A 25,385-nucleotide genomic window follows, 5' to 3' on the forward strand; every position below is an offset into this window, starting at 1 on the left:
GGTATATAAGAAAAATTTCGCAACGCAATAATATCAAAAAATAGTACAATGTTTCTTATTGCAACGTTCTTCATATCTTTGCTCCTAAGTAATCTGATTTTTTCCATATCTAGTTTCAATTTTCTAATCGAAAATATAATGATTTACTTACAAATTGAGGTGAGAGTGTCGTCCACATTTTCATTATTTTTCATTCATGTTTTTTAGATGTACCTATTAATTCAGTTGATTTACCAAATCATCGACCATCGATTCAAAACTTTCAAGACTTTCGTCCCGAGGAAGGTCTCCTGGAGATCTTCCTGAACCCGATACCAGTCATTTCGAATGATCACGCGGTGATCGGCAACATCATTGATTCGGATTTGAAAGCGGAGGATATAAATTATGAGCTTTACACCAAAGATAATAAAGAGCAATCTGTTTCTCTACGAGAGGGTGATAGTGCACAACTGAAAGAATCGCCGTTTAACTCTACATGGCCAACTAAGATCATCATTCACGGATGGATAGAGAACGGAAATACTTTCTGGATAAATAACATTCGACAAAATTATCTTAGTATCGGAGATTACAACGTAATCTGCGTAAATTGGTTCGCTGGTTCAACCAAGGAATATCTAACGTCTGCCAAACTTACTCGTCAGGTGAGCGAAACTTTCGCGTATCCTACAAAAAAAATTATCAGATCAGTTAATGAAAAGAATTTTTGAAATTATAGTTTTAATGATGCTGCATACATAATCGCAAAATTTATATCAATCACATATTGCGAGATAGAGACAATTTTTTTTAATGCACAGATTATAAATACTATAATATTGATAGATTAATTCATAATTAATTCGTAATTAATTCATAAATTTATATTAAAACAAAAATTGATACATGGCAAAATTCTGGAAATTCCTTTATTCTAATATATCAACTTTTTACAAGAAATTGCACATGTATTACACAAGATTTGTGCGTTTACAGGTAGGAGAATACATAGCTGCGTTTATAAAATTTCTCGGGTCGGAGGTTCAAGTTTCCTACAGTGATATCCATGTACTGGGACATAGTTTGGGTGCCCATGTAGCCGGATACGTTGGTAATTACATGCGGGGAAGACTCGGTCGCATCACCGGACTTGATCCGGCTGGACCAGCCTTTGAGACACCTTATCTGAAAGACGCGGCTGAGCGGCTGGATTCCACAGACGCCGATTTCGTCGATATTATACACACCTGTGCCGGTAGTCTCGGCATCCTCAGACCCATCGGCCACGTGGATTTCTATCCGAACGGAGGAACATTCAGACAACCCGGATGTCCAGTACTTTCAGCCCGTACGATGTCATACATATTTACCTATATAAGCTTTATAATATGTGACCGAACTGATCCAATTTGCATTTTTAGAAACCTGTAGTCACAGTAGATCGCATGAATTTTTCGCCGAGTCTATCGTGCATCCTGACGGCTTTCCCGCTCTATGGTGCGCTAATTGGATAGATTTCCAGCTTGGTAAATGCAGCAATAATTCTACTGTGATGGGAGAATTTGTCAATACTAAAGCTCGGGGTACTTTTTACCTGGAAACCAACGCAGAACCGCTGTTTGGAAAAGGCGAGATATAAAAGGAAGTCGGTGGAAACATTTAGATAACGTAACTTTGCATGTCCACTTATGACACGTATATATATTTTATTACAATTATAGCAATATCGCAGAGAAACGTACAAAAGAGTATAGAAAGTATTTTACTTATATGATATACATATATGTATCTATTACACAAATACGATTACGATATCTAATAGGTAGTAATAAAAAAAACGACGCCTATATATTGCACATATATATATGTTGCATAGATTTTATTTGTTTAAGCCATTCTAGCAAGCTTTGCCGCCCCATCAGACGATTTCTCGATTTCGCCGCAAAACTGCATGCGATATTTTCGACGAATTGTATCCCAATCAACGACGGTGTCTATCCTCGAAATATTACTCAAAGAACTTTGACTGTTGGCCGGACTTGATTGAAGTAATGAAAAATTGACGCTGTCCTTTGTTCGTGGAATTATTCTGTTATTCTAAAAAGACGAAAGAGGAACAGATATAAAGGCCTGAAATTATTTAATAAATTGCATATTTTCAAAAATATCTGGAAATTAAAACTTTGCATATGTAATGATATGTATCCTCGTAAATACGATAACATTAGTAAATTATAACATGTTTACAATATATAAACAATAAAGAATATAAAATGGATATGAAAATTTTAAACAGTCAAATAATTATGAATTGAATCGATACGTCTGCAACAAGCATATCTGATATCTACGTACGCCGGAAAGTGGATATTTCGGAAAGTCTCTTTGATGCACATCGGGTTCCATGTAACCATGAGATCTGCCAATCTTTTGCCTTGCAATTCGTTTCCTTATACAGACGCTCTTGAAATACTCCATCCATGTAGTAATGAGATTTAACGGGGCTGGCGCGGTTTTTGTTCTTGAAAAAAACAAGATTGATAATAAAGGTTTTTTTTTCTAAATTTACAGAAGCGCATCAAAAATCTCGCATCTTAAATTTTCTATGGAAGTCTCCTGTCTCTGATCAAAGAATTACATGATAGTGGAAAGTAAGGAATTTAATTATCTCCATATAATTAGAAACAAAAAACTTAAGTTTTATTTAATTTAAAATTTAAAATTTGAAGAGAGAGAGCAAGAAATTTTATGGAAATGTGAAAACTTATTTACTTACTTTTGCATCTTACGTATTAGTTTGCTGAGGCCATACTTCCATTCGATATCGCTCTGTGATATCACTTTGTGATACGTATCGCTCATCATAGCAATTAATAAGTTTATCAATACTATGACGCTAACGAGCATATATAAGGAGAATGATATCTATAAAGGCGAAAATAATTATTTGTTACATACATATATGGATACATTCGACAGATAATGTGTAATATAATGTCGGTTCCTCACCTTGAAGAAATAAACCGTCCACCTTGGCTGCTGATTCCTTTTGAGCGAAATTGTAAAGTCGTCAGTATCTTTTTTGCCGAAAATGGCAAAGAGAAGATTCTCTGTGATATTGATCGCACTAACTTTAACTGTGCAAACAGAAGAAAAAATCAATAAATTAAATGAATCCTCTTTATTGATAAGTTAATCTTATCATGTATACGCAGCTATACGTTATTAAAAATTATAGATTTATTCCTATGCTAATATACAGCGGTATAGTACAACTGAGTTGGTATGTGTTTATAACTAGTAGCAATTCTCAGATATATTGCATTTATGATTGCAAATTTCGCATTATTCTGATACGAAATAAAAATCATGTGTTACTATTATCGTCGTTTCATTCTGGCTATAAGCAGAAAAATCGTATAATATATATATGTATATATATATGTATTTACAATTCTTGGGCTATTAAAGTCTGTAAAGATTCATGCTGACGATAGTCAACTGTGTTATTCGTTCATTAGTAAAAATTGATCAATCAGAAGAAAAGTCAGCGAGCTTTATAAGATTTAAAACATGCGATGAGATGAGCAGAGCAGTATAGATTTCGATAACAGTAAACATTGAGTAATTGCGATGGTGTTTATATTAGAGAGATTACATCGGTGAAAAAAGTTTTTCAACGCATTCAAATGTAAGATGGATGAGATGAATGCGGCTTGCAACGTGAGAACTGCATTTCGAGTCGTTTTTATGCACCCTGCGTAAAATAGGAAAATTAAAAAGAATCGACAGAGAAATTTTTTTCTGTCAAATTAAAAATCCTTAATAAAATAATTAATAATTAATAAATTATCTTATAAAAATCGAATGTATGGAATTCTTAAGTTATGTCTAGAATTCTTAAGTTTTTTCTCTTTTCTAAATGCATATTTTATTCTGGCAATTAAAATTTTAAAGGAAATCAAATTCTAACTTAATTAAATTAATTATTAAAGTTTTATATTAAATGAACTAAATTATATAATATTAAATTAATTATTAAAGTAATATTTCTATTTTAAAAATAAGAATATTTAATTTCTTTATCAATCTTTTACATTCAATCTAAACTGTTTTGCAAATAGAATGAAGATTAGCAAATTCAAGAGGAAAAAAAATTCAAAATTTCAAAATTAAAATTTGATTTTAAAAATTATATGATCATTACGTACAGAAATATATCCCTTTGCGAATTCATTTTAATTCAACCATTTCTAACAGGGTATACATTTTGACAATGCGTGCTGGCTGAACTTGAATGTGCGTATGATCGGAAGGTGAATCCGTAAAGTAGGCGCGCGTACAACTTTGTTCAACTTCACAATCGACGCATCAGCGAATATACAAGCTACACATCAAAATTATGTGTATATAATGAATGACATGAGCATCGACGAAGGCAATTCTAACATGATGTCGCGATTTCGCAGCCCTATATATATGGATACACATTTTATAGATATGTGTACCGAGCGCGTCAATACGCAAGAATATCGTGAGCAATATGATGCAGGCATAATGATCGGTGCGTGCATCGCATTGCAAGAGAATCATTATATAATTGCGCTATATATATATATATATATATTACATATATATATATATATATATATATATATATATATATGTATATATATAAAATCGATAAAACATTCCAGGCGGAAGAGAGAAAGATTAATAATTAATAATGTTAATGAGAGAGAGAGAGAGAGACTAACCGTCAAACGTGACGTGGAACGATCCCTATGCACACGGGTATTCCCCATGGTAGTCTCTAAAACGTGGTACAGGCAATCAATTAGACTATGGATCACAAGGAGCGGGTTCGCTAGCTTAATAATAACTGTACAAGCGAGGCAAGATCGAACTAGGCGTTTATTTTCAAAGGTATTGACACAAGGTTCTTCACGTTATACGCGATACTGCGATATGTACAAGTACATAAATGCATGCAATTTTGCAGCGCATTTAAAGCGGCGGATCCGCAAAAGCGAGAATCCTTTTCTCTTTCTGTGGCTACAGAGAATATTGTCGGCGAATATATATGTCTCCTTCTCCAGTGTTCCCTTTTCGATGTTCAAGCCCCAAGTAGCTTCGATTTCTCGTCGACACCCTCCAAGGCTGCCAGTGGATTCGGTTCCGTCGATTCCTTGTTCTCTTCGACCGGCTTTTCCTCGACCTTCTCGCCGTACAAGTCTCTGTATTTGCGCCTGACGACCTCCCAGTCGACCACATTGTCTATCCTGACGGTATTCCTGAAGGATAATTGGCTCCCGAGTGGACTCAGGTGACTGACCGATAAGGCGACACTGTCCTTGTGCGCGATTTGTCTACCCTTCACTTTGGACAGCCATTTTGCTCCCATTCTAGAGCGAGGGGACATGCGATTGCTGATCAGGTTCATCAGAGAAGGTCGTTGTTTCTTCTTGTTGAAGCGTTTCTTGCAGAGCTTGCAAAAGTACGTAATCCATGTAGACAACAGATTCAGCGGGGACGGTGCCGTGGTAGTCCTGTTACATGTCGAAAATACGGAATTAGACACAATAATGAAAAACACGATGACAAATCGTGCGATCGTTTGTTCCTTTCTTTTCTTTCGTTTCTTTTATTTTCTTCTCTAGAACTGTTTTTTTTTTCTTACCTGTGCATGTTTCGAACAAGCTTGCTCAATCCGTACTTCCACTCGATGTCCGACTGAGCCTGTATCCGCTGATAAGTATCGCTCATCATGGCGATCAAGAGATTAATAAGCACCACCACCGACACCAACATGTAAATGCCGAAGGCGAGCTTGAAGAGGCCCGTCGTCCATTCGGGCTGGTTCGATTCTACCTTGAATTCTGTGTGCGTCGTCTGACCGAAGATGGCGAAGAACAACAACTCGACCACGTATATGGGACTTATCCTGACTGTAAATACGTATTAATAACGTGTCTCGTAAAAGTCTCGTGTAAATGCGCGCGAACGTATGCAAAGTTTATGCAAAGTTCTCTGCCACTGTTCAGATACATGCTAACGTTGCTACTACTTCAAACGTCGAGAAATGAATCGATTTCAAGCCATACAAGGTATGTTTGCTGCAATTTGCATGAATTCTTTGATTCGTCAGAAAAGGTTCAAGTGTCCTAAGAGAACGAAATTTTTTTTCTAATAGGACGGTTTCTAATTTTAAGCGCATGAGACATAAGAGGAACTAGGAGATTGTGATGTATGTTTCGTGCAATCCCAACTATCCAAGGAACATCTGAAAAATTGAGATACCTTTAGATGAGATGCCTTCTTAGACGTTTGTGTTGTCAGTAATGTTTTATTATATGAACTGTCCGCGTAAACGTTAGTTAAAGTTAACTGTAGCCTCTCAATTAACTCAATAAACTCAAGTAGCCTCTCCATCCTACAGAAAAAAATGTATAGGTTTTTTAAAATTATAAGTCTTACAATTAACTTAAATTGATGTTTACAATAAAAGGCTCTGAAAAAGAGTTTCATCGCACGAATCGAAATTCTGTATCCTAGGAACGCGAAAATTATAATGTCGCGAATGAATGATCCAACATTCAATGAAGCATCGAGCGAGCGGATGTGGTAGGGTTTTAACATTCGCAGGCATTATCTGGTCATGCCATGTGACGGAGAAGGATATGGTGTGTCGACAAAATCAGTTTTCATACTCATATCTGATAAACAACATCAATTATGCATTCCTACGAGATTCACGAATCACATCGGGACTTTACTTACTTAGATGCTTAAAATGCTAGGCCGGTCGTCGCGCAAGGATCGATCCTTTATGGATGGTCTCGCTCGATCGTCGGGATTTGTATCTGCGGTAGCGGTTTATAATTTTACGTAAAAAATTATTCGTGGCGAATGTTTGATGAGTATCTTCTGTACAGCGTTTTGTTTTTTTTTTTAAGTCTCTGTTAAGTACGTAATAGCGGAACTCGCGACTGTATCTGATCGCTCGTTTGCTCGCGCTGCTGTTCAGTATCCGTGGATGACGATGTTTACACAGGCGGATTTGGGACCGTCGTCGCCGGTATCGTCGAGGCGTTGGAAGCCGTCTGCCCCTTCTCATCCTCATTTTCGTCCTCGTCGCTCTTCCCCTCCTTCTCCGCGTCTTCCTTCTCGGGTTCGTTGCCGGTCAGAGCGAGATACTTCTTCCTGATCGAATCCCAGTCTACCACGTTTTCTATTCTGGTCGCTGTATTGAAGGACAACTGGCTACCCAGCGGGCTGAGATGCACCACGGAGAGGGTCATGCTGTCCTTCGGACGGACTTGACCCTTCTTAACCTTGGCCAACCATTTCGCGCCCATCTTCGATCTGGGCGATAAACGGCTGGCGTGCTGCAGCCCCATCATATGCACCAACGACGGTCGTTTACGTTTAGCGGCGCGCTGCTTACATAGCTTGATGAAGTACACCATCCAGGTGGTGAGCAAGTTTAACGGGGACGGAGCTGTGGTAGTTCTGCAACACGCAATCGCGTTTCCTACACGGTGTGCTCCGTTAACCCCGTATGCTTAACAGCGAGCTAGTTAAAGGACCGCATCGAGTAGCATTGTACTTATATAAAAGCGAACGACAACCGCGAACTATGCCTTATCAGACGCGATAGATACGCGATAGATGAACACGAATAGGAACCGCGAAAGATCACGGTTACTTTATTTTTAACGTTAACGTTCTCCGGGCCGCGGACGAGGTAAAAGATAATTCGATATGCTATTTTAACCAGCGCCCAGTTATCATATGCTTATCGCGCTCTTATTCGGGTCTTAAAAGATCGCGGGCTTACCTGTGCATGTTACGGATCAGTTTACTGAGTCCATATTTCCACTCAATGTCCGACTGCGCCTGTATCCGTTGATACGTGTCGCTCATCATGGCGATCAGCAGATTAATCAACACCACTACCGAGACCAACATGTACACGCCGAAGGTCAACTTGAAGAGGACCGAGGTCCACTGCGGCTGATTGTGCTCGACCTTTAGCTCGCCGTGGGTCGTTTGTCCGAAGACGGCGAAGAACAAATACTCGAAGGCGAGTATCGGATTCATCTTTACTGGAATTACGAGGCACACACACACACAAGACGTTTCTTGGTAGCTCTAAGAGCACTTTCTTTCTCCTTAGCTCATTGCCATTCGTGCCATTACAAATTCTGGCTACTACTGTGGGTACTCGCTATTTTATAATATATGAATGCACACGTGTGAGGTTCCATAACGAACGATCGAGCGAGCGAGCGAGCGAACAAACGAGCAAACGGAGGAACGAACATGCTCATGCATCTTTTTATATAGACTCTGGGCCATGCTCTGCAGCTGCAGCTGCGGACTAATGCGCTGGATGCATGCCATGACAATTTCTCATTGCAGACTGCAGCTTCATCGTCCAGTACGTACTGCCACTCGATCTTTCAGCACCTCGTCGCTCGAATTTGCCTTGCTTTTACAACCAATTCGAGTGTAATCGCTTCGCGTGATTCATTTCTTTTTTTTTTCTTTTTTATTCATCGTCTCGCTAAAAGACGAAATTTCGATGAAAATTCTACGCGTTTCAGGACGCGCGAAGAATGTCTTGTTAAACGGACGGAGAGATGCGTTCCGTTTTTTATCGATGCAGCTTCTTTCTCGAGGCAGCCAGTGGTCGAACGATCGGCGGTTTAATCGTACAATCGTGCGTAACCGTGCTGAATGAGAGGGGGGAGGGTCGCGGGTGGAGATTTTGAAACATACCGCACATATGTTTGTAGTGGATAAAAAAAGATGCGGCATGCAGCTCGGGGATGCACGCCCTCCTTGCATGTCTGGCTTGCGCGATTCTTCAAAGGTGAACGCAACATGTCGCGTTGCTTGCATGCAAGGACACGGGAGAGGAAGGGGAGAAATCTTTTTACGTCCAAAGGGCTGTCCTGTCCAGTGTGGAGAAAAATAAAAAAAAAAAGAATACGCGAATACGAGCATTCTTTGTGGAATGGAACGTGGAATCCGTAAGCTCGATCTCTCGAGAATCACACATAAACGTGCGTGCGGTTGATACACATCATGAACTGAGAGACAACATCGGCGTTCACTAGCATAGAACGATCTCTAACAACCTACTAAATAACACAGGTAATATACAGATATGTAGAAATACATACACACACGTACAATACACATACGTGTGCGCTCATGTATGTACACATATGGACGTATACGTACAGCGAGACATGGGGATGCACACGGACAGAGGCTGTGAAAGAAAACACGAGCACATATGCTCCGGCCAATAATGCTAATCGATATCTAATCAATTGCACAGACAGAACGTTGTCTGAGATCAATACAAGATATTCATTCGGTAAGCTGCGACGCGGACACGTAGTCCAGAACTAAAGAAAATACATTTTACGTAAAAAATGTTGAAAAAAAAAATCTTCAAAAAAGCCTACAATTTAAAAAAAAAATAATTCATACGATTCTTGCAATGTTACATTGTGTTATATGTGTGTGTGATATAACATATCCCTTCATATTTATTATAATTCAGATATTCTTAACGAACTCCATCGATCGCTTTCTCTCTTCGTGTTTTTACCGTCGCTTCCGAATCGCAGCATACGAGATGAACGAAGAATAACATCGGGCGTTGCGCTATCTTTTCTGTCTTCTCTTTTTTTTTATTCTTTTTTTTTCATCACATCAGGCAGCAGTCTCAGCAGACAACATACACGCACACACACACTGGCCAAATGCACGATGCAGACGAGACGACACCGAGATGGACCGTGTCCTGCATTCAGTTTCGCACGTGCGATTGTTGTTTAGTTCGCTTTCCGCTTGGTTGCTTCTGATTAATCTTTCTCAACCAGCAAAACTTACTATCTCTGTCGTTATCGTCACAACACTCATTCTTTTTCTTGTAGCGGCCGTAGCGACGAGGAGGCGCCGTTGGTGGCGTCTCCATCATCCATTCCGTAACATTGGCCAACATATCTATCATTGTAATTCATTCGATTATGATTTCGTATCGTTCCGCGTGCCTCTGAGTATGATCGATATAAAGCAGACTTGCTTTTGGAATCTCGATAAATAATAATTATGAAAAATATCTATCGCGCGAATTGACCACAGCATCCACAGTGACTTTTTCGAGACGGGGATAAATTTAGCGGATGGGTGAGGAGAGAAATTTTTCTTCCATAAACTGATATAAAAACTAGTCACTGAAACACCCGCAAAATTCACGCGAGTTTCACTTTAGATTTCGACGTCACATCGAAATCTAAATTCATCCAGAGATTATACCAGTTTTCTAACTCTCGATATAAACTGACACTAGGAATGGAAAGGAAGTTACCAATTTACAGAAAGAGTAAAGGGAACTGTGTCGTTATTTTGGTACCCACGCGAATTAGCACCTGCGTGGGCGAAAGCACGGTCTACATCCTGTTCATAGAACCAGTACCGCGTCCAAGCGATTGCCAATCTAAGATCTAGCCCTACGTATTTAGGTATCTACGTAATGTATCTACGATATCTACAATATATATGTGTGCGCATATATTTATATATGTATATGTATATATATCTTATAGATGGAAAGAGCTGTAAAAAATACAATTACTGCGCCACTAGCTTTCGATTGGCGTCAAATTGTACAATAAAAAAAAGAGATCGATTGAAGAAGGGGAAACATGGAAAAATATGAATCTCGAACTTACCGTCGTCGAACGGCTTTCTCGGTTTTCTTTCCTCCGTACGCGCCTCCTGCGGCGATTGATAGTTCTTGAAGGCCTGATTGAGCGCGACGAAGTGCATGGAGAAGCCGAAGACGAAGATGGCCAAGACCGCGAGAAATCTCGCGAGATCCTTCATAAGATTACCGATAATGATCGCCCATGGCCCGAATAAGTGATGGAACGACAGAAAGTCCAGTATCTGCACGCAAGCTAAAAGGAAACTGAGGGCAAAAAGCTGGTTTCTCAGGTAGAGCAGGGTCGGCCAGTACTGTTTCTCGACGATTACGAATCCCATCAGGTGAAACGCCACGCCGAATATACCGAAGAGCAGCACCGCCAGCTTGATCCAGCCCAGACCGCTCTTGTCGCTAGGATTCGTCAGCTCGAACAGCAACAGGCCCGATAGCATCACTAGCAGGCACCACTCGTACCAGTACGGTATCAAATTCACTCTCACCACTACCGGATAGATCGGCGTGATGCCAACCAGCAGCAGAAAGATCATCAGATAGATGTGCGACGTGAGATACGACATGAACTTGATGATGGGCACGTTATTGTACTTGTGCCCGAGTGGAAGAGCGAACACTACCCAAACGGGCGGGCAGATGATGAAGGCGATGAACAGCAGGATTGTCCGGAATGCGTTCCAGTTCAAACTACCCTGCCAAAGTTCCTGCAGGTAACGCTGCACCACCGTGTGCGCGATTACCTCCTTCTGCTCGTTCTCGATGAGCACGTCCAGGAACTCGACGTTTCGACGATCCATCGACGTCAAGATCTTGCCGGCCGAATCGGCGCCTGCCGCCAGAGCAAGCAATTCGGTAGCCATGGCCTCGCACTGTTTCCCGGCCGCGATCAGATCCTTGGCTCGCTCCTTCTCCTTCTCGGAGAGTTTCATGTAAATATTGGACAGCTTGGCCGCCGTGTCCACCGGTGCGGGCGACACCAGAACAAATTCCTCTATCGGCTTGTTGTTGTGACTCTTGCTGCAGACCATCATGTTGTAGACAAACTGTAAATCCAGCAGTTTACTCGAATTAAAAAAGCTGAATCGAACAAGGAAAGCAAGAAGATTTTTATGATCTCATGATTCTTGACATTGCATAATCATCATTAATTGATTAAATAATTCCAATTCCTTTTTATCGTGTATTCTATTTATATATAAATATTTTTTTATATAAATTATTATAATGAAAAATTTCGAATAATTATAATAAAAATTTCCAATAATTTATATAGATTATTATAATTTAAAATTTCTATTTTTTTTCTAAATGAAATAATTATAGTTGCATCATGATGTTTTAAATTCTTTTACGCTATCTTACAATTAAATTCTCCGATCTACTTCAAGTTGCGGCGAATAAATATATACAGATAAAAATCATGTTTTATGGATAACTCCAGACTTTGATTTGCAGTACTTCGTTTAATTGCTGTGAAGCTTAATTAATCGTATTACGGTAAAGTTTTCTGCAACGGCACGACTGCAGAATTTTATGCAATAGATACTGATCTTGTTTTAAAATTATTTGAACTGAACGCGTGTATTATCAATAAATTTTTGATCACGAAGTCGGTGCAACTGCACTTCGCGTGTGTACCTAACATTAAAGCGCAGATTTATTAGTTCGATTTACCGACTTTGTCTGAGAAAATTAGTAAACTTTCTAAATGTCGTGCATCTCTCGATCCACAAAATGCTACATGGTTTGGGAATTTTTCAAAGTATAATACTTAGTCCCCAATATAATTCTACGAAACAATTGTTATATGATGCCGTGTGACTTTACGATGAAAAGAAGTCTTTAAATTAAATCGTGATATCCGCGATGGAAACTTTTTCATGGATATAAAATTTAAAAAATATATACATAATTTCAAATAAAATAATTTAAATATGTTATTATTTTATATAACACATTATTAAAAGCGTATTTATACTTTACGTAATTTTACGATTGTCATATTGTAAGCTATAAAATCTGTAACTAATCAAAAAAAATTCCCAAATTCGGAAATTATGATGTTTGAAGAAACCTCCTGTTAAGAGAGTTTTTCCTCAGATTTCCCAAATTCTATTCTGCTTATCGATTACAAATATCTTTCTTACCCTTCTATCTTCCATCAGAGCGTACGTATCGTGCTCTTTCTCCATGAGATACTTGAGCACATCGTTGTGACCCTCGGATGCAGCGAACCAGATCGGCGCGCAGCCAAGATTCGTCTCGCTCTTCGGGGATGCACCGCTCTCTACGAGCAGCTTCACCACGTCAAGATAACCGGCGCGTGACGCGCAATGCAATGGCGTCCAGCCGTTCTTGTCGGTCGCGTTTATTTCCGCCCCCTGGCCCAAGAGGACCTCCACCATTTGATAATGACCGTGGGTCGCCGCGATGTGTAATCCCGTTTTGCCATAACGATCCGCACTGTGCAGCAACTCTGCCGATCTGCTTAACAATAGACCCACGACAGTTATGTGGCCGCCGAAACAGGCCAGATGCAGGGGGTTCCATCCGTTCTCCGTCGTCGCTGCGTCCACCTTCAAGTTTTCCAGACTGATGTAAATTTAATTTTCTCAAGAAATTAAAAATTATTAAATTTAATTTTCTCAATTGTGAAATTAATTTTTATATTTTCGCGTAGATCCTCATAAAAAATAGCGATTAAATGGCTCAACTCTTTAATTTCTTCGGCTAATTATATGCGTGAATATTGTTAGAATATATTACTTAGATATCTTATGGTATAATTTCTTAGAGTAATGCCACAAATTAGGATTATATTAATTAAGCTAACCAATTAACTGACTTTTTGTAAAATGTCACAAAAAAGTTCATGATTGATCGAAAATTTTGTTCAATTACCTGAACTCCGGCAGAATTGAGAAGAAGCCGCACGACGTTCTCGTTTCCAGAATAAGCAGCGAGATGAAGAGGAGTCATGCCGGATTCGGCTCCCAATTCTCCTACCAGAGATCCTCCGGTTGGTGGATCAGATTTTACAGTTCCAGGTATATGAGTTAGTAATTCTCTAACCGTATCTAGAAACAATTAAAGATTGATTTGTTAATAGCTTATTTGCTATAAACATGTAAAAATTTTGCGTAAAAAAATCTTGCACTAGTGTAAGTTTGTTTAGTTTTCTATTATTGAGATCAGAATCTCACTATCTTATTAATCAAATATAATCAAAATTATTTTAATTAAATATATTTAATTTTTCAATGTAATTATTAGTAATCTAATATAATTATTGTTAGTATAATGATCATTGATATTCCATAAATAAACATGATATTGCTATTGTCTTTTACTCACCAGCTTGCCCGAAGTAAGCAGCAACGTGAAGCGCTGTGACACCGAGTTTCTTGCTAACTATTTTAAGAGACTGCGACGATCTCATCACTTCGAGTACCTGGCCATGGCCATATTCAGCCGCCAGATGAACCGCGGTGAAACCCGCGCGATTCTCGTCGGAGCAGGATGCTCCGGCCCTAACCAAGACCTTCACCACTTCAGCGTGTCCGCCTTCCGCCGCCAGCTGCAACGGTGTCGCGTCCGTCAATTTATTTCTGGCATTTATCACGCCCTGTCTATCGAACTTCATCAGTTCCTCGATCACCCGAACGCTGCCTTGCATCGCGGCGATGTGGGCGCAAGTGTTGCCGTCCTTGGTGCAGGCCATCACGAGACTGGGATGCCTCTGCAGAAAGAGTTGCACCACTTCGGCGTAGTTGTTCATAGCCGCGGCGTGGATCGGTTTCTGTCCCTGATCGTCCGTGGCGTCTATATTGGCACCGAGATCCAGTAAAAGTTTGCAGACCTCCAACTGGCCAGCTCCCGCCGCCAGATGAAGGGGAGTCTGCTTCCTGAGGGTGAGCACGTCTATCGCAGCGCCGTGATCCTGGATGAGAAAACGAACGAGATGCGTGTAACCGTTCATAGCGGCCAGGTGCAGGGCGGTTCTTCCCACGCGAGACTTGGAATTTATGAAAGCTTTGTTCGCCAACAGCGCGTCGCACACTTGCAAATAGCCGTGTTCGGCGGCTAAATGCAAAGCGGATCTACCCTCGAGATCGAACACGTCGACTCTACCGTGATTGGCGAGGAGAGTCGTCACCAGTTCCATGTGGCCTCGATTGGAGGCGATCAGCAACGGCGTCCAACCCACGGCGTTCTGTCGGTTCAAGGCCTTTTGCACATCCGTGGACGACATCCGACTGATCATCTCCTCCAGGATCTCGTTGTTGCCCGCGAGAGCACAATGATGGAAGGCCGTTTCCTGGGCCTGTTTGGTTTGCAACGAGACATCCGCGCCACTGTCGAGGAGAGCGCGTACAACGGCGCGATCGTCACCAGGGGTGATGACCTCCGAAGGTTCGATCTGAGCGGCGTAATGAAGAGCGCTGGCACCATCGTTGGTTAGGCTGTTCACGTAGGCGGTAGCCACTTCCGGACCTTTCGTGTTCTTTACAAATTCTATCAACTGCCGAACCACATCCGCCTTGCAACCCCTGCAGGCTAAGTGCAAAGGCGTCTCTCCGTTCTGTGAGGAGAATCAGAGTCTCAAAATATAATAGAAGCAAGTTCAATTATTGTGCGTAACAAATTTATCGTATATTTTGACATTGAAAGATATCTTTGAGAAAATAGTGCATGTACATTACTTATATTGATGTAAGTTATTATTGTTCCTTACACAGGATACTTAATTATTCAACTGTTTAATTAATATAACATTATATTAAAAAATACATTTTGGAATTAAAAATCTTGTGGACGTACTTTCGACTTAAACATCGGATCTCCCCCGTCCTCGAGAAGCAAAAGGAGCGTCGCTAAATTTCCGTGACTGGCTGCCACGTGGACGGGGGTTTGGCCGTCGTCAGTTGTCAAATTGGGTCCTGCTCCGGATTTCAGTAACATCAGAGCGCATCTGTCACCGTCGATCACCCTGGCGGCTATGTGAAGTGGAGTTTCCCGAAGTTTTCCACCCCTCACGTGCACTTCCGCACCGTATCCTAAAAGAGTTTCCACGACAGCCGGTTTGGCACTTTCCACGGCTATATGGAGTGCCGTGTAATTATCGTTAGTTATCGCGTCCACCTGTCCATCAAACCCGAAGAAGTAGAAAATGTAAGATGAAATTTAAGATAGAAATACTTTTTAAACTTGGAATAAATTATAATATTTATTCTTGACCTAATTTCTCTAGCAAAATTCTGGCGATTCTAATATATTAATAATAATAGATAAATATTAGGTGTATAACTAAGTCCCCGCCGCTCATAATTAAATGGCTCCAACTGCAAATGTAGTGAAGTTAGGCATTTGTCAATAAAATTGAGTGCGCAAAGATTTATTTTTTGTGAAAGAGATATTTTTTGAATCGATTTAAAATGAAACGTGATAAGTTGTTTTTTCGACATATACTTCTTCACTGCTTTGATTTAAATAAAACTGCAGCTGAAGCTCATCGATTGATTTTTGAAACAGTCACAGCTGACCGCTACCAACAACAATTATACTGATTGAATGATGAATTGATGCGAAAAAGGCCATAATCGACGTAAAGTGATTCTTTTGCATGACAACGCGCGACCTCATGTTGCAAGAATCGTAAAAGAAACACTATTGGAGCTCGAATGCGAAGTTCTCCCGCACCCGCCTATTCTCCAGACTTGGTCCCATCGGATTATCACCTTTTCAATGCAACACGTGCTCGCCGATACACACTTCTCCAATTACGAAGAAGTCGAAAAATGCATCGATCAATGGATTGCTTAAAAAAACAAGTCGTTCTATCGTCGCGGAATCCAACTTTTGTAAAAAAGATGGGAAAAAGTCATAGAAAACAAAGGATTATATTTTGATTAATATATTAACTCATTTTCTTATTGAAATAAATGCATTTTTCAAGCAAAAAACGGCGGGAACTTAGTTATACACCTAATATATAGAATTAAGAACTGAGGAATATGTGGATGGTATTCATATATTCGCCGAGAGAAAATCAGTTTCATATAATGACAGATAACTTACCTTCTCCCCACGTTGCAGCAAAGTGCTAATAATACCCACGTGACCGTACTTCGCAGCCGTATGAATAGATCTAGCTCCACGTTTATTTGGCATGTGCAGATACACGCCCTTCTTGAAGAGCATAGTGGCACATTCCGAGTGCCCGTTCAACGATGCTATATGCATCAGAGTCGAGCCGTCCTTCGTTCTTTCGAAGATACTCGCTTTGAATTTATCGGCGAGCAACTCGATGATGGAAGCGTGGCCGTTCTCCGCGGCCAGATGCATTGGCGTTCGATCCTGATGATCGGTGATGGACGCGGAGGCTCTGACACCGTAAAAATATTTCACCAAAGTTTCGTCACCTTCGGCGCTCGCTATATGTAACGCAGTTTGTCCATCGCCCTGAAATAAATGCTGCGCGCTGAGATTTCTCAAGTAGAATTACATACATGTGTTTTTTCATCACATGTAGAAAATCATATAGAGACTCGAGTTAATATATTTTGATTTAAAAAGTTAGAAAAAATGTTCACTTTTGCATTTGCACTGAATTGGTACAAATAAAAAAATATGTTTAGTGAAATTGAGATTATTCATAATAATTAATTTGCATTTTAATGATTGATTATCATCTTGTTTCTTAATATCATTCATTGTCTTGTACGTGAGAATAGAAATTCCTACGAGCAGCTAATGCTGGTAGCTTCTCTTAATACGTGTCGTCGTTGACTGAAAATTTAATCCTGTCTACGATATTATCCTTGCTCGACGCAGTGCGACAGTTGATCTCATTACGCATGCATGCCCTAGTATATGTCCACAACTTTTTTTTGTGACGCAATTAAGACCTTTGCACTGCTGGTCATATTATTACGCGCCGGCAAGAGAAAGGTTAAAGATCGTAAAATAATTTTGCAAGGTGAATATAATTAGAATAAAAATAATCTTCAGAATGTTTTCATAAATTTCAAGACTGTCTTGTTCTCATTTGGGTACAAAAATGAGTAAACTTGCTGTTCTTTCTACTAATATTTGCAGCAATTTGTAAGTCACTCCAATATCGTGTATGATCGATTTCTCGTCGAGTTTTATACTCAATTTGCTCGCAGCTTTAGCTCTAGCTTAAAGCTAGAGTGGAATTAATAACTGCAGTATACGAAATATTTGATGATTTGTGTCATATTTGTAGCTTCTTCGCAAATTTTCTCGTAAATCTTGTATCAAATTTCTGTTGATTCTATCAATTTTAATTAGAAATTAATTAAATCATAAAAAAATATCTCGTTATACACATATTTACACGTCTAAAATTCTTGAAATTGTTCATGCAGAAAAGATGAAAGAAATATTTCTCCCCAACTGTGACATTATGATTAAAAAAAAATGATTAAGAATTGCGCATAACAATTTGTCGAGGAACGATAAAAAGTTCGCATCGCGACCTACAATTTGCTTTAAAAGTACTTGCATAATCGCCAAAGTTTGAACGACACGGTCTGATTACCGGCTTCAATTTTCCGCTTCATTTAGGTTCTTCGTGCTTTAACGTACATTTAACGTAATTTAACGTACATTTTGCATGTCGACGGGCGCGCCGTAATCTACCAGGATCCGCACCATGTCGATGTCTCTTCTTCTAGCGGCCAAATGCAGCGCAGAATCACCTGCTAGCGTGGTGGCCCGAAGCTGATCAGGCGCTTGCTGCGCCAAAAGTTCCCGGCACATCGATTGATTGCCAGCCTCGACTGCCAGCAAAAGAGGTATCTTTCCTTTCTGCGACGAGAAATGAGATTTGGAAAGAATTATTTGAAAATGAAACATTTTCCTCCGGAAAGGAAGGCACTCGTGGTATGCGAGTAATTACGCGATGTGCTATGTAAAACGGAGAAAGAATTTAAAAAATGACGTAAATGTGAAAAGAAAACACATTACAATTCATTTTTATACTTAAAACTAATTACCATGTAATTAAATGTCTTATAAAATTCAAAGAATATTGTTTTATTTTATTTTATCATCTATGCTTCTTTTTAAATTTTAAAACATATTTTATTTTATCATCTATGTTTCTTTTTAAATTTTAAAACATATTTTATTTTATTATCTATGTTTCTTTTTAAATTTGGAAACATAAATGTTCTCGAGTTGCAGAAAATCATTTATAGAAAAATTTATAGTAAAGAAACATTTATATTAATCATGCAAACTGTTGGAAAGGGGAAAGGTGTCTAAAGGTATTATTTCTCATATAAGACGTCTCTCGACAGGTACTATCGTGACAGGTGACACGAACATTTTTCGTGTTCGTCCGAAACATCTAAATATGCGCATCTCGTCTCGATATATCATGGCTATTGTTTCTTTTTTTCCTGCTGACGGCGAGGATCACCGTGGCTGTCGGCGACCGCCGACGCCTCCAGGATCGGTAGCGTCGTACTATCGCGACGGGGATGTGTGACAGAGAGCAAGAGAGAGAGAAGGAAAGAGAGACAGGGTGGAAAAAGCAAGCTGGAGAAGAGTTATGGCGTCGTTTGGTACCAGGTAGCGATCTCTCGGCGAGCGGCACCTGTCACGCGAGAAACGCGAAATGGGAGCATCGTGCCGCGGCTTATTGCAGACCTCTATCTTCCGCAACTTCCATTTGAAGTTTTGGGGCCACGAATTTACCGAGGTGTCGCACGATTGAAATTCGCCCTGGATGATACCGAGATGATCGAGATTCGACGGTAATTTTCGGAAAACTCCCGAAAAAAAGCACATTTTATCGACGAGTTTATTGGGTTGCACAAGTTTGTGAAATAATGCTGCCCATTAGACTTACCCCGTCGACCTTTAACCTGATGTCTCGTCCGGCAGCGGCCAATAGAGCTCGTAGGATCGACGTCGCGGTACCTGTTTGTCTTGACGCCACCAGATGAACCGCCGTTTGTTGTCTTGGCTGCGTATGTTTCAGGAAATTATAGACATTTTATGTGAGATCGCTTAAGTATAATAAATTTGATGTCAGAAAGTACAATAAATTTGACAGAATTCAACCATTCTTTAACCATTATTAATTATTATTAAATAATTATATTAATAAATTTTAATAAATTATTATTAAATCAGTCTTTAACCATTATTCTGACATTGAAATAGAGTCCAAATAAAGTAGTCACGAAATTTATCCTGTATTTCTGTGTCTAAAGAAATAAAATACAAAATCAAATAACAAAATTAAATTATTTGAAATTATTCGAAGAATGAATCTATATTATATGGAATAATATTTCTTTCAATATTCATATAAGATAAATCTTGCAAAGAAATTCTCTCAAATTTCTTTCTAAATATTACAAAAATAAATATTTATTCGTACCCCTCCTGTAGCGTAGGGATCAACGCCTCTCTTGGACAGCAACAATTTAACAACGTCCTCCCTCGAATACATAGCAGCGATATGGAGAGCATTGTAATTATCCTACAGAAGCCGATAAAATATCTTATATTCCATAAAGTGTTTATCTCTCAGAAAGTCTTATACATAAACTTGCTTAATTATAAAGTTAACATAACTTTATTTTCTTTTCCAAGAACCAATATAATATTTTCAATTAGTTGCATAATTAATCATTTAATTCTTTATATCTATTCTTTTATGTTTAATGTTGATGAAAAAGCGATATTTAAGAAACACGATATAATTAGCTCGATTATTTCGTTGAGTCATAACGGAATTTTATGAAGATGGAATAATAAAAATCATAAAAATTTTGCTCTGCCGCACCCACAAATTCGAGCTAATCTTTAGATGTCAGACTTTCGATCACGCGTATCATGTATCAGCATGCTATTCGAAAATTATATCAGAATCGTGGGAGTGGTAGGCAGTAAATCAATAGCAGTGAGTACATAATGTCTTGCATGTGCTTACAAAGTGATGCTCTAGCATAGTTAATGCTCATCTCTGCAATGCCTTTTTACGAAACACTCCTAACATGCATTGCAAGTAACAGGAATGATGCTAATTATGCTGTTGAAATATTTATTTTTCTACATAATAAATTTTCTTTATAAAAAGGAGAATTATAATCTTTGTTCATCTAAATAAATAATTAAATATGATACATTACATATGTTTATATGCATAAAATTTTCTATTCTGGAGACTTTGAATAACGCAATTAATAGCTGCCATAAAACGTCTACAGTTAGTGATCAGGCCGCAATCTGTACTAATGTAAGGCAAGTCATTCTTGACTTAGCACAAATAAGAAGAGGGGGAAATAAGTCGAGAGAACGATTGCGTGAAGGAGGGCCAAGGTTAAGAGAGGGTTAAGGGACTTGAGTTTACTGATCAAATGAATAAGACAGGCATTCGTGTAAAGGGATAAGTAGGTTAGCCGCCCATCAACTTCAACGAAAAAACGGTCCAATTTTTGGAATAGATTAAAGTCGAATCTTTAGAGTTAGTCATCAAAAAATTTTAACTGCAACTGGTATTTTGTACCCGATAAAAGGTTAATTATATAGCGCGCTTATAGAGTGTAACCTTCTAAGAGGCATTGAAAATGCTCCCGATAAGACTGTGTGTAATAGTATCGAGTTCGAAATGTGTATTATCAGGATATTAATGTTACATTTACTGCAACGGTTTTCACGTCTGACGGAGAGGGTCAATTATAATAAGATGCTTACAATTAGTGCAACCTTCTGCGAGTCATGGGAAATGCCGGAAGGACTATGCCTTATTTATTTCTTAGCACGTGTATGTATCCCTCTTGCTTATTCGGTCAATAAACATAAGCTCCTTGACCTTGGCCCTCCTTCACGCAATCGTATCCTCTACTTGCCCCCTTCCTTCTACTTCCAGTGACTTGACTTAGCACAAATTGCCTGATCATTAGGTGTACACTTTTCGCGGCACGCGTCACCTTTGCAGCTATTACGTGCCAGTGCCACGTAATTCTAACACGAGAACCTATCGCGACGGCATTGAATAAACAAGAGGCATTTAATCAAATGTTTTCTTTTCAAATGGAGTATTTTTCAAAAAAAATTACGTCTTTTATATTTATTTTCCCTTTTACGAAACTGTAGAATTCATTTTTTTTTAATTTATCAAAGAGATAAACAACTTTCTTGATTATTAAACGTGATCATGGGGTACTTGCATTGTTTCTGGCGGTCACGTCGGATCCGAGCTCGATCATCCGATCGAGCAGCGCGCTGCGGTTGTCCTTCACTGCGTACATCAACGGTGTCATCCCCGTCATCTGTGAATTAAAAGTCTTCATCTAGGATCATACAAATCTGTGATAAAATGTGTCCTTTTGCAATCCAAAACTTCTCGCCAAAATTTTCTAAGAATAAATCGTGCGAGAGAAATTTACTTTTGTTCACAAGAACTTTACTTTTTCTCTTTCGACTACTTATTTCATTTGAGTACATTAATTTTTTTTATACTAAGAACTCTTTTTCCAATCATATCAATCGTATCGATGAAACTGACCGGGTCCAGAACACCGGCGAGCGGGACGATGAAGCCATCCTCCCCCGCACTTTGCACCGTCTTCTCCAGAGATTTGAGCAGCTGGTCCACGGGGGCCCACTCGCCGCGAGCCGCCAGGCCCAGAAGCCTCTGGGCCCCTTCCCTGGCGGTCGCTCCAGCGGAGCTAGGCTTGCTTCCGGGCTGCGACGGCTCTCCTCCGGCCGCAGCCCCATTGCTTCCGGTCGAGGCCGAACCACCATCGTCCTTCCCGCCCGACGGGCTCTCCTCTTTGCTGGAGGGATTCTTCTTGTCGTCCTTGCCTCCCGGTGGCTTCTTGCTGTTACTGCTCATGCTATGCTACGATCCCTTCGCGAGCATGGTTCGCTCAAGTGTCCAACTCTCGTTCGAAACTGCACATCGTTAACGATACACGGGAACAGCGAGGAATAAACGGCCACTAGATAGATACTTCTCGGTTTAGTGCGACGTGGAACACTTGGCAAGTAGAATAATATTCACATTTATCACATTTATAATGATTTCGAGAGACTTCGCGCTAATTAGAGGAAAGGCAATCTCGCTTTATCGATAGGAATAATAATTACGAGACTCGTAATATATTTGTAGACAAGTGGGATGTATATGAATCACTTGTAGTTTGTTCCAATAATAGAAATATATAATATTTTAAAATATTCGATTAATATTTTTACAAGTATTATATAAATGTAACACGAGTAAATGTCCCCTAGTTAATTGGGTAAAACGTAACGACTTCTATTGGATATATTCTTCCTCGCGTTTCGTGCGGCAATATCGTCCTGGCACAAATGACAGATTTTCGCATGATTCGACACTGCTAATTATTTTATTATTCGAATGAAAATATATTAACGATACCAAGAGCAAGAATGTTAACGGCACGGTTAGTCTAGTAATTCTGAAGACGCTACGTAGCCGAGAGGGTCGCGAAGAAGAGAGAGGGTTGCTTTTCCTTCGAGCCCTGGCGGGATCGACCAATCGCCGACTCGTTCTCGGTGTTTCATTAGGGTAACGTTGCACCAATACTTGCTCACCCTCGATCTGCACGGATTGCAAATCTCTCGCACACACGGGCCAATCTCGTGGTAGGCCGTGCTAGTCGACGTTGGTAGAAGCTAAGGAAATCAGGCAAGAGGTGGTGGTTCGGGTCGAGGAAGGGCGAGAGTCGCGGAGGGGCTGTTATGGCTGCCGTCGACACGCGACTTCCGGACCAGCCTGGCAGGCACGCTATCCGTCTATCTCGAGTCCACCGGACTCTGCCACGGACTCTGAATAAACGTCCCTCGATTCCTTTTCCCTTTCGCTCGCTCGAGACTAGAAAGACTTGCTTGTGCGTGATCTCTATTTTTCGCTCTCCCGATACATGCTTCTCAGATGTATACTTTCAGCGTGCAGAACAATGCGAGCCGCGTGATAAGAACTTGATGATAAATTACTTAATACAGTGAGTAATATTCCCTCGCGAACTAACTAGTTTGAAAGACTGACCCGAAGATGTTAAACAAATATAATATATTATATATTATATAATATAATATATTTTTTTTAAATATCGAGATAATATTTAAGACGTATTAAAATATGAGATCTTGAAAAAGAATTCTACTTCAAGTTTTCTTTAAATCATAGATAATAATTCTTGCAATTAAGCAAATATTTCTTTTCTTGTATCAATTATAATTTGTACTAGTTTAAAAGTAAAAGAAATGCTCGTTACTCATAAAAAAACATAGCATAAAGTCGATCATGCTTTCTTACGATAAGTCTATCAACTGCTTAGCAATGTAAAAGTAATCTTGAATAAGTAAAAACTATAGATAATAGTACTACTAATGATTCCAACTTCTCTCCTTCTATAAATACATGATAGCGTCAGTTCGAGTCAGTTTATATCAATCAATCGACATCGCTTATATAGACATCGCGTTAATGAAATCATTACAACGTCTTGTCGTGTCTATTCATATATATATATATGATTCTGGGCGAAGAATAAAATATTATCGATAAGAGATTGAGTTTTCAAAGAGTGATTGATTTAGATACTTTGAAGTTGAATTTTTTCGAATAGAATCATAAGTTTTCTTTCTTCTGGTAAAATCACATATATACATACATACATTCACTTTGTTTTACGTCATTGAGATTGTATGGCCAACGCGAGAATCACATTGATAAGCGTATCAGTCGAGTGAAAATATTCTGTTAAAGTTCTCTCTACTGCATTGCAGTGAAAACAGTGATCTACGTACCATATTCTAACGCTTATTCCTACACTCACGATATATTCTGCACTGAATGTACTAAATCAACAAATAAGTGCTTCGACAGTGCGTAGTATATTTGTAACGGAAATGTTTAATGCATGTCCCAGTGTGTGTGAGAATAGAAAGGAAAGATTGTGTAATAGGATAATTAATAGATAAAATCGTGTAAAGAGCAAGACAATAACATATGTCATATCGTGATATTGACGTCATATGTCATTGAAATGTCATTGAAAAAAATTGCGATATCATCCTAAGTTTCATTGAAATATAATTTGATATCGAATTGAAAAAAATATGATAATGTCATATTTAAAACCACAAAAAAAGATTATTATTATTTTAAAAAATAAATAATAATAAACAATGGCTCGAGAAATTTAAAAAGAAAGGTAAACAGTAATAGGCTATATGAGCCAAAACTACTTAAAGAATTCAAGACTGTGATCGGTAAAATTAATAAAATATTAATAATAATTGTTAGGTTTATTAAACATAAGTTAAAATAATATAAAATAAGCGGACGTTTTGATCCCTTTTTGGGTCATCTTCAGCGACATTAACTAAAAATTAAGTTTGTGAAAGACTTAACGCATTACGATAAAAATTGAAATTAAATTAAATTATTCTTCGAATGTAAATAGATCCTCCAACGCAACGGTCAATGATAAAAGTAATCGTCAGATATCCAATCACACTCATCCTCGCAGTTGAAAGACCATAGAGGTGTAAGAGTAGGGACAATCTCATATTTGACTATCTGCAACCATTTGAAATTTTTGTTTCACAACTTTAGAAACAGAGTTTTTTAAAAATAAGA

At 39.0% G+C, this 25,385-nt stretch overlaps 3 protein-coding genes across 9 annotated transcripts in view; 2 read left to right on the forward strand and 1 right to left on the reverse strand.

Moving 5' to 3' along the window:
- On the forward strand, positions 1 to 2,014 carry LOC145964675 (pancreatic lipase-related protein 2-like). 2 transcript variants are annotated; one of them, XM_083087689.1, is made up of 5 exons: positions 1 to 88; positions 208 to 647; positions 979 to 1,330; positions 1,404 to 1,650; positions 1,875 to 1,964. In XM_083087689.1, the coding sequence occupies exons 1-4, from the start codon at positions 49 to 51 to the stop codon at positions 1,619 to 1,621; spliced, it is 1,050 nt and encodes a 349-aa protein (XP_082943815.1). In that variant the 5' UTR covers positions 1 to 48; the 3' UTR covers positions 1,622 to 1,650; positions 1,875 to 1,964. The 2 variants fall into 2 exon arrangements, with proteins under 2 accessions (XP_082943815.1, XP_082943814.1); XM_083087688.1 differs by having other exon boundaries at positions 1,404 to 2,014.
- Positions 1,664 to 24,617, reverse strand: Nompc (no mechanoreceptor potential C). Of its 5 annotated transcripts, none has more exons than XM_083087681.1 (16): positions 24,551 to 24,603; positions 22,278 to 22,751; positions 21,940 to 22,041; positions 20,145 to 20,246; positions 19,608 to 19,724; positions 18,359 to 18,559; positions 16,805 to 17,188; positions 15,548 to 15,868; positions 14,081 to 15,308; positions 13,628 to 13,803; positions 12,874 to 13,302; positions 10,737 to 11,769; positions 2,992 to 3,119; positions 2,759 to 2,907; positions 2,338 to 2,503; positions 1,664 to 2,079 (listed from the first exon to the last, which is right to left on the reverse strand). In XM_083087681.1, the coding sequence occupies exons 2-16, from the start codon at positions 22,605 to 22,607 to the stop codon at positions 1,870 to 1,872; spliced, it is 5,076 nt and encodes a 1,691-aa protein (XP_082943807.1). In that variant the 5' UTR covers positions 22,608 to 22,751; positions 24,551 to 24,603; the 3' UTR covers positions 1,664 to 1,869. The 5 variants fall into 5 exon arrangements, with proteins under 5 accessions (XP_082943807.1, XP_082943806.1, XP_082943809.1 ...); XM_083087684.1 differs by lacking the exons at positions 1,664 to 2,079; positions 2,338 to 2,503; positions 2,759 to 2,907; positions 2,992 to 3,119 and adding exons at positions 5,827 to 6,415; positions 6,763 to 7,494; positions 7,823 to 8,090; positions 9,895 to 10,008 and having other exon boundaries at positions 24,551 to 24,617; XM_083087680.1 differs by lacking the exons at positions 1,664 to 2,079; positions 2,338 to 2,503; positions 2,759 to 2,907; positions 2,992 to 3,119 and adding exons at positions 4,879 to 5,531; positions 5,663 to 5,930 and having other exon boundaries at positions 24,551 to 24,604.
- Acsf2 (Acyl-CoA synthetase family member 2) overlaps positions 24,258 to 25,385 on the forward strand; it is an 8,053-nt gene continuing 6,925 nt past the window's right edge. The window contains exon 1 of one of the 2 annotated variants that reach the window (XM_083087686.1): positions 24,258 to 24,392. The gene's annotated coding sequence lies outside the window, so the exon portion shown is untranslated. Of the gene's footprint in view, positions 24,393 to 24,419; positions 24,629 to 25,385 lie in introns of those variants that run through there. The other variant, XM_083087685.1, reaches the window with a different exon arrangement.

This window comes from Camponotus vicinus, unplaced genomic scaffold (genome assembly GCF_025532165.1).
Source record: "Camponotus vicinus isolate PSW18456_S1 unplaced genomic scaffold, iyCamVici1.0 SCAF_13, whole genome shotgun sequence".
In the NCBI taxonomy this organism is placed as follows: Eukaryota; Metazoa; Arthropoda; class Insecta; order Hymenoptera; family Formicidae; genus Camponotus; species Camponotus vicinus.